Raw genomic sequence first — 13,240 nt, 5'->3', positions numbered from 1 at the left:
CATAATGTCATGATGAAAATTTAACATTCATATATTTTAGATTCATTGCACACTAACTGAAATATTTCAGGTCTTTTATTGTCTTAATACGGATGATTTTGGCATACAGCTCATGAAAACCCAAAATTCCTATCTCACAAAATTAGCATATTATTAAAAGGGTCTCTAAACAAGCTATGAACCTAATCATCTGAATCAACGAGTTAACTCTAAACACCTGCAAAAGATTCCTGAGGCCTTTAAAACTCCCAGCCTGGTTCATCACTCAAAACCCCAATCATGGGTAAGACTGCCGACCTGACTGCTGTCCAGAAGGCCACTATTGACACCCTCAAACAAGAGGGTAAGACACAGAAAGAAATTTCTGAACGAATAGGCTGTTCCCAGAGTGCTGTATCAAGGCACCTCAGTGGGAAGTCTGTGGGAAGGAAAAAGTGTGGCAGAAAACGCTGCACAACGAGAAGAGGTGACCGGACCCTGAGGAAGATTGTGGAGAAGGGCCGATTCCAGACCTTGGGGGACCTGCGGAAGCAGTGGACTAAGTCTGGAGTAGAAACATCCAGAGCCACCGTGCACAGGCGTGTGCAGGAAATGGGCTACAGGTGCCGCATTCCCCAGGTCAAGCCACTTTTGAACCAGAAACAGCGGCAGAAGCGCCTGACCTGGGCTACAGAGAAGCAGCACTGGACTGTTGCTCAGTGGTCCAAAGTACTTTTTTCGGATGAAAGCAAATTCTGCATGTCATTCGGAAATCAAGGTGCCAGAGTCTGGAGGAAGACTGGGGAGAAGGAAATGCCAAAATGCCAGAAGTCCAGTGTCAAGTACCCACAGTCAGTGATGGTCTGGGGTGACGTGTCAGCTGCTGGTGTTGGTCCACTGTGTTTTATCAAGGGCAGGGTCAATGCAGCTAGCTATCAGGAGATTTTGGAGCACTTCATGCTTCCATCTGCTGAAAAGCTTTATGGAAATGAAGATTTCATTTTTCAGCACGACCTGGCACCTGCTCACAGTGCCAAAACCACTGGTAAATGGTTTACTGACCATGGTATCACTGTGCTCAATTGGCCTGCCAACTCTCCTGACCTGAACCCCATAGAGAATCTGTGGGATATTGTGAAGAGAACGTTGAGAGACTCAAGACCCAACACTCTGGATGAGCTAAAGGCCGCTATCGAAGCATCCTGGGCCTCCATAAGACCTCAGCAGTGCCACAGGCTGATTGCCTCCATGCCACGCCGCATTGAAGCAGTCATTTCTGCAAAAGGATTCCCGACCAAGTATTGAGTGCATAACTGTACATGATTATTTGAAGGTTGACGTTTTTTGTATTAAAAACACTTTTCTTTTAATGGTCGAATGAAATATGCTAATTTTGTGAGATAGGAATTTTGGGTTTTCATGAGCTGTATGCCACAATCATCCGTATTAAGACAATAAAAGACCTGAAATATTTCAGTTAGTGTGCAATGAATCTAAAATATATGAATGTTAAATTTTCATCATGACATTATGGAAATAATGAACTTTATCACAATATGCTAATATTTTGAGAAGGACCTGTATAATCATTAAAAGTTAATGCTTAATATAAAATAAGATTGAAACACTCAAAAAGATACCTTCCACTCTTTTATTTGTAAAATTACATTTTCTTTCCTTTCTCTACACGTCCATTCTACCCGTTATCCTCCTACTTCACAGCAGTGAACCCTGTTCTGGTGTAAGTTCTTTTGTGCAAGATGTTGATGCCACAGCAGGATGACAAGATTACTCAAAACCAATCCCTCCTTGAAACGAGAGAAGCAGAGGATAACATCTCAATTCACAAAGCTGATGAGACAGAACCAGTGCATTTAATACCATAAATCTCCAGAGGAAAAAGAAGTTAAGACATGAAAAAAAAAAAAACGATTAAGGTTGACAGAATACAGACAGATTGGGAAGATTTTTTTCATTTGACAGTAACTACAGATCGATTACAAACCTCAAGTCTGTTACAAATACAGAAATGTTTTAAATGCGGTCGTGATTTTGGACAATAAAGAAAATCTTTACATGTCTCCTATTTTACACTGATAATTCAAAAACATTACATTAATGCTAAAATTACATACGGGTGAAATTGTTAATAAAGTTGCATTCATTGTATATGCTTCGATAACATAGATAAATGATTGTAAAACCTTAGGATAGGTTTCAAAATCATACTGACCAGTCTGTGCCAAAGAAAAACTGTAATAATAGAGATAACATCAATCATTTATTCTACTCAGGTCTATAAGAAATTCACCCGTTTGTTTTCTCCTGATCCAGGTCCTTAAAGACTCTACATGCACCTTGCTTTAACATAAGACCACGATAGAATCATTTATGGTGCACTTGTAAAGTGAGTCCTTGTACAGCAAGGACAGGGTTATCCTTCCTTTTTTGTTAATTAATTTTCCTCTATGCAAAACACAGAACAATGGGTAATAACTTCTGTTTGTTTTCCTTCCATGAGAGGGATTTTGGTTTTCCCTCCAAGGTGAAGTCGTGTCGATCATCAAAAGAGAGGTCATAGGTTGGCGAGTCCAGGGTGTAAAACATGATTCTGTGAATAAGCCTGTAGGTTGATTTCTTGGTATTTTTGGCAGGTTCATCAAGCTGGAACCTTCAGTGGAATCTGGCAGTCTACTGGCCAGTATGCTCATTTTTTTTTTTCAAACAGTTAATTGGTGCTGAGAGGATAAGTTGGTCTTTTGATGGTTTGGTTTGACCAATAAGGTGTCGTTTTACAGCCGGCTAATATCTGGTGTGGTTGATTGAAGCTGTAAATCGGTTGGATCAGCTGATTAATTGAGTTAGTTAGTTTCCACCCCCACAGCACTGAGAGCTTCTGCCCTGTGGAGCAGCTTCCTGCAGGTCCACGCCACCTCTGGCCCGTCCACCTGGTCCCGCTCCACCCTGAGGCTCGTTCTTTGGAAGTTTCTTGGCTGTTGCAGAGAATGAAAAATATCAGTTATTCTCTGCCTTTGGGTTAACTCAACAACAGACCATACTGATTCATAATAAGGTGTGAACCTAAAAACTAGAGAAAAATGATCAGAATTTCAAGTAGAATCACATTTTTTCTAAAACAGATATTAAATAAGTTGTTTGATACAAAAGAAAGTAAGCCAATGTTAAAATTTCAGAATCTAAAATCATTAAATGTTTATAATTAACAGAAATCTTCCTTGACGCTGAAATATTAAAGAGGGAAGGATCTGATATTTTTTCAGATGTACACTATACCGGTCAATAGTTTTAAAACCGCTTTCTCATTTTCTGTTCTTTTTTATGTTTATGACTATTTCCATTGTACGTAGATTCTCACTGAAGGCATTAAAACTGTTAATGAACACATATGGAATTATGTAGCAAACCAAACATTGCAAAAGAACTTTGAATGTTTTATATTATAGATTCCTTAAAGTAGTCCTTTGCTGTGATGACTAAAATATTAACCTTTCGACGTTTCTCAATGGACCTCTGGGAAGTTCTTTCAAGACTCTTTGGAAAACCATTTCAGGTGACCACCTCATGAAGGTCATGGAGAGAACGCCGAGTTAGCAAAGCAGTCATCAAAGCAAAGGGTGGCTATTGTGAAGAATCTAAAATATAAAAATGTTTAGACTTATTTCACACTTTTTGTTTACTATTTAATTGCATGCGTGTTCATTCACAGTTTTGTTGCCTTTGATGAGAATCCACAATGTAAATAGTCATGAAAATAAAGAGACCCATTAAGTCAGAATGTGTATCTAAAGCTTTTGACCAGTAATGTAAATAAATAAAAGCAATAAAAACTTCTTTGGATTTTGACCAATTTTTAGAAAGTACATTTCTAGTGTTACTAGGAAGTACCGATCTATTTTTAGCCTGCCTAAATGATTAATGAGTTAGTTGGACTTCTGAGAAACACTCACCTATAGCCATAAAAATCTCATTAACATTCATTGCGGTCTTGGCTGAAGTTTCCATAAAGAGCAAACTGTTGTCGTCTGCATATGCTTGTGCTTCCTACGAGACCAATGGAAAAACTGACTGTATATTAATCTGTAGTAGAATCTGATCGAGATACTTTGTTTATTCCTCTTTACCTGGAGATCTACGGCTCTCTTGTTAGCCAGGTCGGCTTTGTTTCCGGCCAATGCAATAACGATGTTGGGACTTGCTTGTCGCTGGAGCTCCTTCACCCAGTTCTTTGCACGTGTGAATGTATCCTTTACAAAGAAATGTGCACAATCACGTGACATGGTTTTAATCCTTTAATTTGACTTAATTGAGAAACGCGTCTGATTGGCCACCGTCACTGTCTTGCATTAGCTCATGTTACTCACTGTGTTGGTGATGTCGAAGACCACGATGGCAGCCTGGGCTCCTCTGTAGTACATGGGTGCCAAGCTGTGATACCGTTCTTGTCCTGCGGTGTCCCATATCTCAAACTTAACTGTTGTGTCATCCAAACATACTGTCTGTGTGAGGAAGGCAGCTAAAAAAGGAATATAGAAATTTTTAGACCCCAATTAAATATAGAGACAAAAAAAAAAAGACAAATAAATAACAGTTATTTATGCTACCAGTCTGCTGGAAACACAAATCGGTTAGAAAAAAATAAAATGTTGTAGAAATACACAAAAAGAAAGCAACACGTATGGAGTACCAGGAGGAAATGTAAGTTTATGAACTGCACTCATTTCACACAATCAGCCAAATCTCACATGACACCTGAAGCTTAGCTCCTTCTTACATCGCACATATTTTAGAGCTTTGTAATCTTTGACCAGGCATGCTTCTGACCAAAAGTTCAGTAGAATGCAAACGAGAAAAATGCTGACTTGTTTTTTTCCCCCCATTCTTTGGAGAGTATCCTGTCTCTACATCCTTTGCAAACTTGACTCATCAGACACTGGATAAAGAAATGAAAACAGTTAAGAAAATAGTAACTATTAAATGACCTTTTTCACATATTTACCATTTTAAATTTGCAGGTGATTTCCCTTAAGATACTGGACCTTTTTATTCTTTAAAAACTCTAATGGAGCATGTTTACACGACAAACCTTTCTAAAACAGTTACTCTATTAGACAATGACGTGTTTGTATTGTCTAAAAAGGGCAGAAATGTCCAAAAACCACACAATCCTGAGGCTGTGGAATACCAGTGACAAAGACTTGAAATGGTGGATAGTTTCTGGTTTCAGATGGATTATCAAAATGTTTATTTAGTAATTCAATTATTAATATTCCTCCTTTAAGGTTCAAGACACCTTTGTGAGGACCACACAATCGATGCACGTGACGTCGCAAGGTACGCCGGAGCCGGGGTCCCTCCCTGGAGCCGGGCCTGGGGTCGGGACTCATCGGAGAGCGCCTGGTGGCCAGGCTGCTCCTCGCGGGACCCGGCCGAGCCAAGCCCGAACGAGAGACACAGGGCCATCCGCCAGTGGGCCCACCCCCTGCAGGGGGAACCATGAGGGACCGCTGCAAAGAAGATTGGGCAGCAGACGATGGTGGAGACCTCGGCGGCCCGATCTCCGGATGCTTAGGCTGACCCAAGGGACGTAGAATGCTGGGGGGAAGGAACCAACTCACACGCTGGAGGGACTATGTCTCTCAGCTGGCCTGGGAACACCTTGGGCTCCCCCCGGAGTAGCTGGAGGAGATGTCTGGGGAGAGGGACGTCTCGGTGTCTACTGAGCCTGCTGCCCCCGCGACCCGGTCCGGATATAGCGGAAGGCGACGAGTACGATATCCCTCCTTTAATTCAAAGCTGAATTTATGTCCACTGAATTGGCATTTCTTCTCATTTTGATCTGATGCTACAATCTAGGTCAGCTTAAATAGTTAATAGGTGGTGAAGGAAATCCCCAATTGTGGTTCCGTCAATTTCTGCAGTTTGACCAGGTTTGATAAAAATGTCTCTATTTGTGTTAAGAGCCTAGAGCCAACTGAAGCCAACCTTTCCTCTTGTAAAATCCGGTTTTACAGGTCTTTCTCCTGACTTCTCCAACAACATAAATGATTAAGACCTGCCAGAAATCAGTTCCTTTATACTGACATGGGGTCTTCTGCTTCAGCTCTAAAGCTCTGATGTTTTAATCAGGGGTATACATTATTTATAAGTAAACCCCGAGGTGGATGGTTGACAAGGACAGTATTTTAACAACAGAATAACTTGACTCCACCGTAAGAGTTTATGTGAAAAAAGTAATATTTCATTTTCAGGTTAACAGTTTTCTGGGGCCTATTAAATTTCTAAAATGATTTGTGAAGAACCTCTGTAAGCCACCAGTTGGTGCAAATCATATAGCACAAAAAGCAGACTCAAATTGGATTCCCAGGGTTCTTCATATCCAGCATTGTTGTAAAAGTATGCAATTTAACTGGATACATTTCTAAGTATCTATATATGAAAAAACTGAGTATGGAAAATTGTTGCAGTTTACAGACTTTATTCCCTGTTTCATTATCAAAAAAGATAATCAGAATTTCTGATTATTCTGGTTAAGCCACGTATCCTTAAAGTTTTAGTCTAACTCACTGATTGTGTTGGTGTTGAAGCATTGAACACTGACTGTTTATAAACGTACAAACATTCAAATTAAAACTATTCATTGGAAATTTCATAAGTCGAACAAAGCTTAAATGTCCCATTTTTTTAAATAAAAAAACCCAAAATAAAAGATATCACATTTTACAAACTGTTCTTTAAAGAATCTGTAGTTAGTGAAGGGGAATCCACTCCAGTTTGTACACGTCTAAGTGTTGTAGGTTTTCAAATAGAGCTGATTTAAGAAGGTTTAAAGGTCAAAAATAGCCTGAAATATCCACAATGCTGAACTGGAAGCCAGGACCAGTGCCGTGTTGTTTTATGAGTTTTTAAATCCAAAAATAACAAAACCCAAATAACTAAATGTTTTGTACTCAAATGTAAAGATTGCTATAAAGACTGAAAAATTTTGAAATGTGTATCTGTTAGTTTCAAATGGAAAACATGTAGAAATCCTGGACTCCTTACCTCCAATGGTGCTCTCTTGGTACTCGTGAAACTGGCCCTTGACAAAGCGCAGCACCAGGCTGGACTTTCCAACTGCCGACTCTCCCAGTAGCACTAGCTTGAACTGACAGATCTTGCTGCTTGCAGCGGTGCCATTGGTCCGTGCTGGTCCGCCTCGCCCTGCCATATTGCAGCGTTGAAAATTAGGAGGGAAAAAAAAGATTGTGTGTCGGGGGAGGGGAGGATGAATGAGTAAAGACTTAAGGGTTTTTTTTTTTTGCGGAAGGACGGTGAATCTGAGTTAAACACAGGTGGGCTCAGGTGATGCAGGTTGCTTTCCTGGAGCAACACAACTCCTCAGTAGTGGGAGCTGTAAAAAGAACAAGAAAACCAGTTAAGCTCTATAGCATTTCTATTAAACAGCCATGGTATCTGAATACAATAGTTACTCAACATCAAAATTCACTTAAACACACATCTATCAGCACTAGATCTATGATCTCAGCTTCCAAAACCTAGGATTTAAACTAAATTGCGTTAAAACTGAAATTGTTGATGCAAAACACTACATCAAAGCCCACAAAGTACCAATTTTGAGAGTTATTCATTTTGCCTTGTTTAGTGTAAACAAGAGCTGAAGGAAAACGCTAAATGGCTCATCTGAAATGGTCCCCCCCTGTTTTTCTCCCACAGGTTTTGCTCAGATCACACCAAGTTTGTTAAGATGTTACTCCATACACTAAGGGCTGAAACCAAATGCAGAAATTGTCAATGCTGAATTACTAGAATTACTGGCTTTCTTTAATCCACATATGCAAAATTAATTTACTGAACATGATTATGAAAACATGAGTTCAGTCCATGGCAAAAACCAACCTATTAACCATAAGCTGCACCACACTGCTCTACCTGGGCCTGTTTGTTATCTCTAGAACATGCAAAGAAGCAGAGCTTTCTCTCCATGGAGCGCACCGGTGCTGGTTCTAGCATGTCATGTTTAAGTGTCTGATGAATAACAGGTCTGCAGTCCATAACATGTAAAAAATCAGGCATGCAGATCCTATGATTTTATGAGTCTGGGCAGCATTTAATCATCTCTAGTTCAAAATCTAAAATGGTTAAACTCAAGCTTAAAATAGACAATTTTTCACTGAGCAGAAATTGTTTAAAACTGTTTGTTAAACCTTTCACTATTATAAAAATATAGGGGATTTTTTTGCCCGCCGGCCAAAAGAAAACTGATCATTCATGTTGATTTAACATGAACATAAACCCTAAATTGCAATTTAAACAGGTTTTAAAATGTCCACTTTCAATAGTCACACTTGTTTTGTAGAGACTATGTAAATTTAACTCATTTTTTAATCATGCTTGACTCAGTGCAGTCAATATTAAAAAAGGGAACTTAAAAAAGAGGCAGAAGCTAGTCATCACAATTTTTTGATTACTCGTAATTTAGTAAAGACGACACTACTGAGGATTTTCTGAGCATACCTAAACACCGGTGCATTTTGCTTCACGTTTGTCAGCCTATTTGTCCTAAACTTTCCTAATCTATTTTTCAGCTGGACGATACACATTAGGTCAGTCACATTCTCCTCAGTCAAAGGACAGGAAACAACTCAGCTAAAAGCAGGAAGTGAAGATTGCAGAACACTTAACTGCTGAACACAATAAATCCAGCTTTCTAACACAAACTGTTTGACGCAGGACTCGTTCAATACGTAAAAATACGAGGGTAGATCTCCGCTGGTGGAGAGTGGAAATGTGCTAAAATAAATACATAAGCGCAGACAGTTTAAGTGAGCAGAGCTTTTTTTCCAGCTTGAAGCTGAATTCGTTCTTAATTTTTAGCATGTGACTGTAGATCACAGCTTTGGCCATAAAATATTCAGGACTTGCATGTTTTCTTTGGGAGTACAGCAATCATGTTCCACTAATGTATTAAAATTAAACAACAGCAAGCTGCAAAATCCATTTTCGAAAGAGTGTATGTATGTGAAGCATTCTCCCTACATTGCAGATGTAAACACTGCCATGCAGGTTGCTCTGGACTCTGAACTTGCTGACAAGCATTCATATTTAAGTTCACATCACATCAAAAGTAAGGAAGGAAGGAAGGCGATCTCCTCATTTGGACAAACAAAGGTCAGTCTGTACTTATTGGGTCACGGGTAGCTAGGCAGACATCACCTGCATTTCTCATTTAAGGAATCAGTCATAATAATCGCAATAACTAAAATACCACCAAGACTTTTTGTTACACTTACACCATAATCATGCGTCATAAGAGAGATGCGTTGATGGCATCCATAAAGTGCACTAAGAACTTCAATGATGAAATGGGACGGAGAGAGAAAAAAGCAGGACATGGTCAGGGGAAAAAAAGGGAGCAGTCACAAGAGCCTGTTAAATATTCATCATGGCCTCCTGTTTGCTCTGCTGCCAGCACGATGTCCAAGACACTAACAGGGAGTGAAGTAGATTTAATGCAAAATATGATAATGTGTGCAAACTTTAAATACCTGTATACCAGTTAAGATTAAATAAACTAAAGGTATTTGTTGTCCCTCAGGTAAATATTTACCTTGTATACCTCATGCTACTTGTCTGAGTTCTACCATGACAACTGTGGTCTATTTGCATATTTAACACCAAATGAATCTATAATATAAATTGAAATTCATGCAAAAACAAATCTAAATTATTTACATATTCAACTTAATCCCTGTGCAAAATATTACAAAAACCTTACCTTTAGTACAGAAAAAAATAATACATATCTGTAAGCAACATACTGACGTGCCAGTATGTTCATATAGATGAGACCTCAGGTCTTAATGGGTCTTCCAGTTCCAAGTTGAATGGAAAGCAGGGAGAGACACGTGCTGTGGAAACGGGTGTGGTCACCAAACAGCTGGTGGTATCTGATATAAAAGATCTCCATTTGTCCACTATAACAAGAAGCTACCCAGCATTCGCTATGGCAGTTTCAAATATACAGTCACTAAGATTTCAGGTTCTGCTCACTGCAGGTGGATGCAACACCTAAGATCGATAATGAAAAGAGGAACCCTCTTCATCAATGGTGCTTGAAACTTTGTTTCAAATCAAGAATTTGTTTGACATGAAAGTTTCAAAAGCTTTGATGTAACATAGGACAAGCATACAAGATACAAGATAGTAATCACTTTCAAGGTTGATAGAAAATCACAGGCACTCCTCTTCCTTGTGATGTCTATGTGAAAAACTCAGAAACAAACTGAAAAGAATAGTTAATCAGAAGTCCAATCACCATCTTATTTAGTTGAATGTTTCCAAATGACCAATGAAACTAAAAACAAACAAAAAAAAACATTATTTTCTAGTAAGTATATTGTATTATTATTCACCTCTTTGGATAAGTAGACCTTCAACTGTTTAGCTTTTTCCTCAAAAAGCTCAATATATCTCAAAGCTAAGGTATCACTACAGAAATAATGACTTCACAAAACACAAAGCCATCCATTTTTTACAAGTTCGTAACAAGAAATAGAAACCATGGCTTCCATTCAGGTGTTGTGATCTACAACTTTAAACAATGTGAAACAGAACAGCATACACAGAAATAGTTGGAACCAAAACAGACTTGTGCATACTTTTAAAAAACGATAAACCTCTCATCATTGCCAAAATGCATTGCAGCTTTATGAGGCCAAGGTTCACACACCATAAACACCAGAACAGCCCATGCACATAACTGGTTATCCCTTTGTGTCTCAAAGGTCCTAGCTCTCTGCAACACAACACCCGTCAATGGTAATGACATTTTTATGAGATGATAATGTGGACGTTTAGAGATATACAAGTGGGAAATTGAAAGATATTTATGATTTGGGTGAACTTTTCAACGCAAAATTATATTAAGTGTCAAAACAAAAATCATAAAGTAATAAAATGTACGTGAAATGACCTCACAAGAGTTCCTAGGTGTGTGTTCTGTAAGAAAACCGCTTAGTTATGATTCCGTCAGTGAGACTGCCAAGTTTCATAGATAAAACCAAAACAAGTGACGTCTAAACACACATGAAATGCTTCATATGTTTTAATGTTTCCAAATTAGCTAAACTTCTTTCTGGTTGTGGTTAGCTTTAGCACAAGAGCTAGCCTGCCCAACGTTGGCTGGCAAATGAAAGATTAATTATTCAGCAGATTTTTTTTTGAACTATATAAAAGTCTGATTGTGGACGGTAATAATGTCAGCACTATACATCTGACTAAATGCCTGAAACAAACGCCAACTCTTAATATTTTCTCCTCGCCTAGCATTGTAGCACTAGCCTCCTGGCGTGGAACGACAACAAAACTAACTGCAGCTGAAACAGAAACTTTGTTTAAAGTGTTAAATGCGACGACTAAATGAATTCGTTTATGGTTAGAAAAAAAAAAGAAGGTAAAAATTGCTTAACTTGACGTGTGATAGCATTGTTAGCAGCTGTGACAGAAACGTCATTAGGACAACTTTCATTTTCTCGGCCCCGTACGTCGTCAGCTGTTCCACGCAGTCCGTGAGAAATTCGGGGTCTTTTTTTATTTCTGCGATTCCTCCTGCCATGAAACGGCATCAGAAGCTTGCCAGCAGCGGTTGTAGCACGGCTTTCTCAATTTGCAGTCTCTTAAGAGTTTGAAGCTCGTAGCCTCACTCGATCCACTCTAATGGACATTTAGACTGAGCTCGGACTTGGCTAATCGGTTCCACGAAATTGTACCAAATAAGGCTGAACAGCTTTTTGATAAAAGAAAGTCCACAATCTTTTAGGGTTCCTTCTCTCAACATGTTCGATCAAATGAAGCAGTTCGACTTACGTGACTTTTCCTTCTTTCGTTGGCCTCATCGGCAGCGGCTGTCTTCTGCTTCTTTGGGTCTGGCCTTCCCTTCCGCTAAGCGATTTTTCCGGGAACCTCCCACTGGTTTTGTCAGTGGCTGTCTGACCAATGGCAACGTCAGCCTGCACAACCCATTAGATTCAGAACACCGGTCATGATCCGAACTTTTTTTTTTTTTTTTTCAGCGAGCCACTGACAGGTATACTATGCCACTCGCTTCTATCTTTACTTTATTTATTTAAAAGCTACAATGCACATTAACCAGCTTAAAATGAAAAATTAAAGTAATTAAAAAGTTCATCTATTTCAGTAAATCAATAAATTCCAAAAAGGAAACTAATTTTATGTGTTTGTCACATAAAATTAGTATAGTTTTTTTTTTCTGTTCATTTGAATTATTGATTTGAATTATTGATTAATGAAATCCCAAAATTCAGTTTGTCAAAATGATGCTTGCCCATCGCACAGTGATACAAGGGTTATTAAACTAGGTATTTGGTGCTTTGGGCAGTGTGGGCAGGCTCCAATTCCTACTGGAATTTGATATCAGTATCTCCATAAAGCTCGCCAGCAGAGGAACTATAAAGTGCTCTAAATTTTATGTTTGATGGCTGCGCTGACTTTGGGCTTACTAAAATATAGACGACATTGTTTCTCAAATCACTGACTGTGGAAACCCCACACTGGACCTCAAGCAACTTGCATTCTTAGCCTCCAGTCTACCTCCAGGATCTGAGATATTGACTTGCAAATACAACTCAAAATTTACTTTTATGAATTACTGAGCAACAGCCCAGTCCTTTTTTTCTTCCTCTCCCAGGCAGGATGCCTGCTACATGGTCTCTGGTTCAGACAATAGAAGGAATGTGACAGATATAGCCCATATCTTGGAAATGTTTCTGTGTGGTAGCTCTGGAGGCATGGGCTCCAGCCACAATCTTTCCAAAACATTTGAAATTAATTCATTAAAGTTTTTTTGTTTTATGTAGCACCAATTCACAACAAATTGAATCTCAAGTCACTTTACCAGACAATCAAACACAATTTATGTACAGATATATATTAAATCAGTACAATCATATAGACATTAAAATTCAATTACATACATTTCAATTTGATCCCACAATGCCAGTTGGTAAAACATATTCAAGTTATCATGTCACTGACTTTTCAGCAATCCCTTGTCCTAAACAACATGTGATACACGGCGATAGTGTTGAATAGGTCTTTCTTCACAATCATGTGGTTATCCCTGTGGCTTGTGCTCCATTTTCTACCACATATTTTTCTTTTGCGCAATTGCCATAAATATGCATGAATGCAGCACCCTGTGAACACCCAGCGTCTTTACCAA

At 38.9% G+C, this 13,240-nt stretch overlaps 1 protein-coding gene across 2 annotated transcripts; it reads right to left on the bottom strand.

Annotated features, from left to right (window-relative positions):
* Positions 1 to 1,831: 1,831 nt before the first annotated feature.
* LOC124863445 (ras-related protein Rab-5C) lies at positions 1,832 to 12,022 on the bottom strand. 2 transcript variants are annotated; one of them, XM_047357813.1, is made up of 6 exons: positions 11,866 to 12,022; positions 7,042 to 7,390; positions 4,362 to 4,513; positions 4,122 to 4,244; positions 3,948 to 4,041; positions 1,832 to 2,972 (listed from the first exon to the last, which is right to left on the bottom strand). In XM_047357813.1, exons 2-6 carry the CDS (start codon positions 7,205 to 7,207, stop codon positions 2,845 to 2,847), a joined length of 663 nt encoding a protein of 220 aa, XP_047213769.1. In that variant the 5' UTR covers positions 7,208 to 7,390; positions 11,866 to 12,022; the 3' UTR covers positions 1,832 to 2,844. The 2 variants fall into 2 exon arrangements, with proteins under 2 accessions (XP_047213769.1, XP_047213770.1); XM_047357814.1 differs by lacking the exon at positions 11,866 to 12,022 and adding an exon at positions 11,469 to 11,636.
* Between the last annotated feature and the right edge of the window lie 1,218 nt (positions 12,023 to 13,240).

This window comes from Girardinichthys multiradiatus, chromosome X (assembly GCF_021462225.1).
Source record: "Girardinichthys multiradiatus isolate DD_20200921_A chromosome X, DD_fGirMul_XY1, whole genome shotgun sequence".
Taxonomy (NCBI): Eukaryota; Metazoa; Chordata; class Actinopteri; order Cyprinodontiformes; family Goodeidae; genus Girardinichthys; species Girardinichthys multiradiatus.
This window is presented reverse-complemented; position numbering and strand designations above follow the sequence as displayed.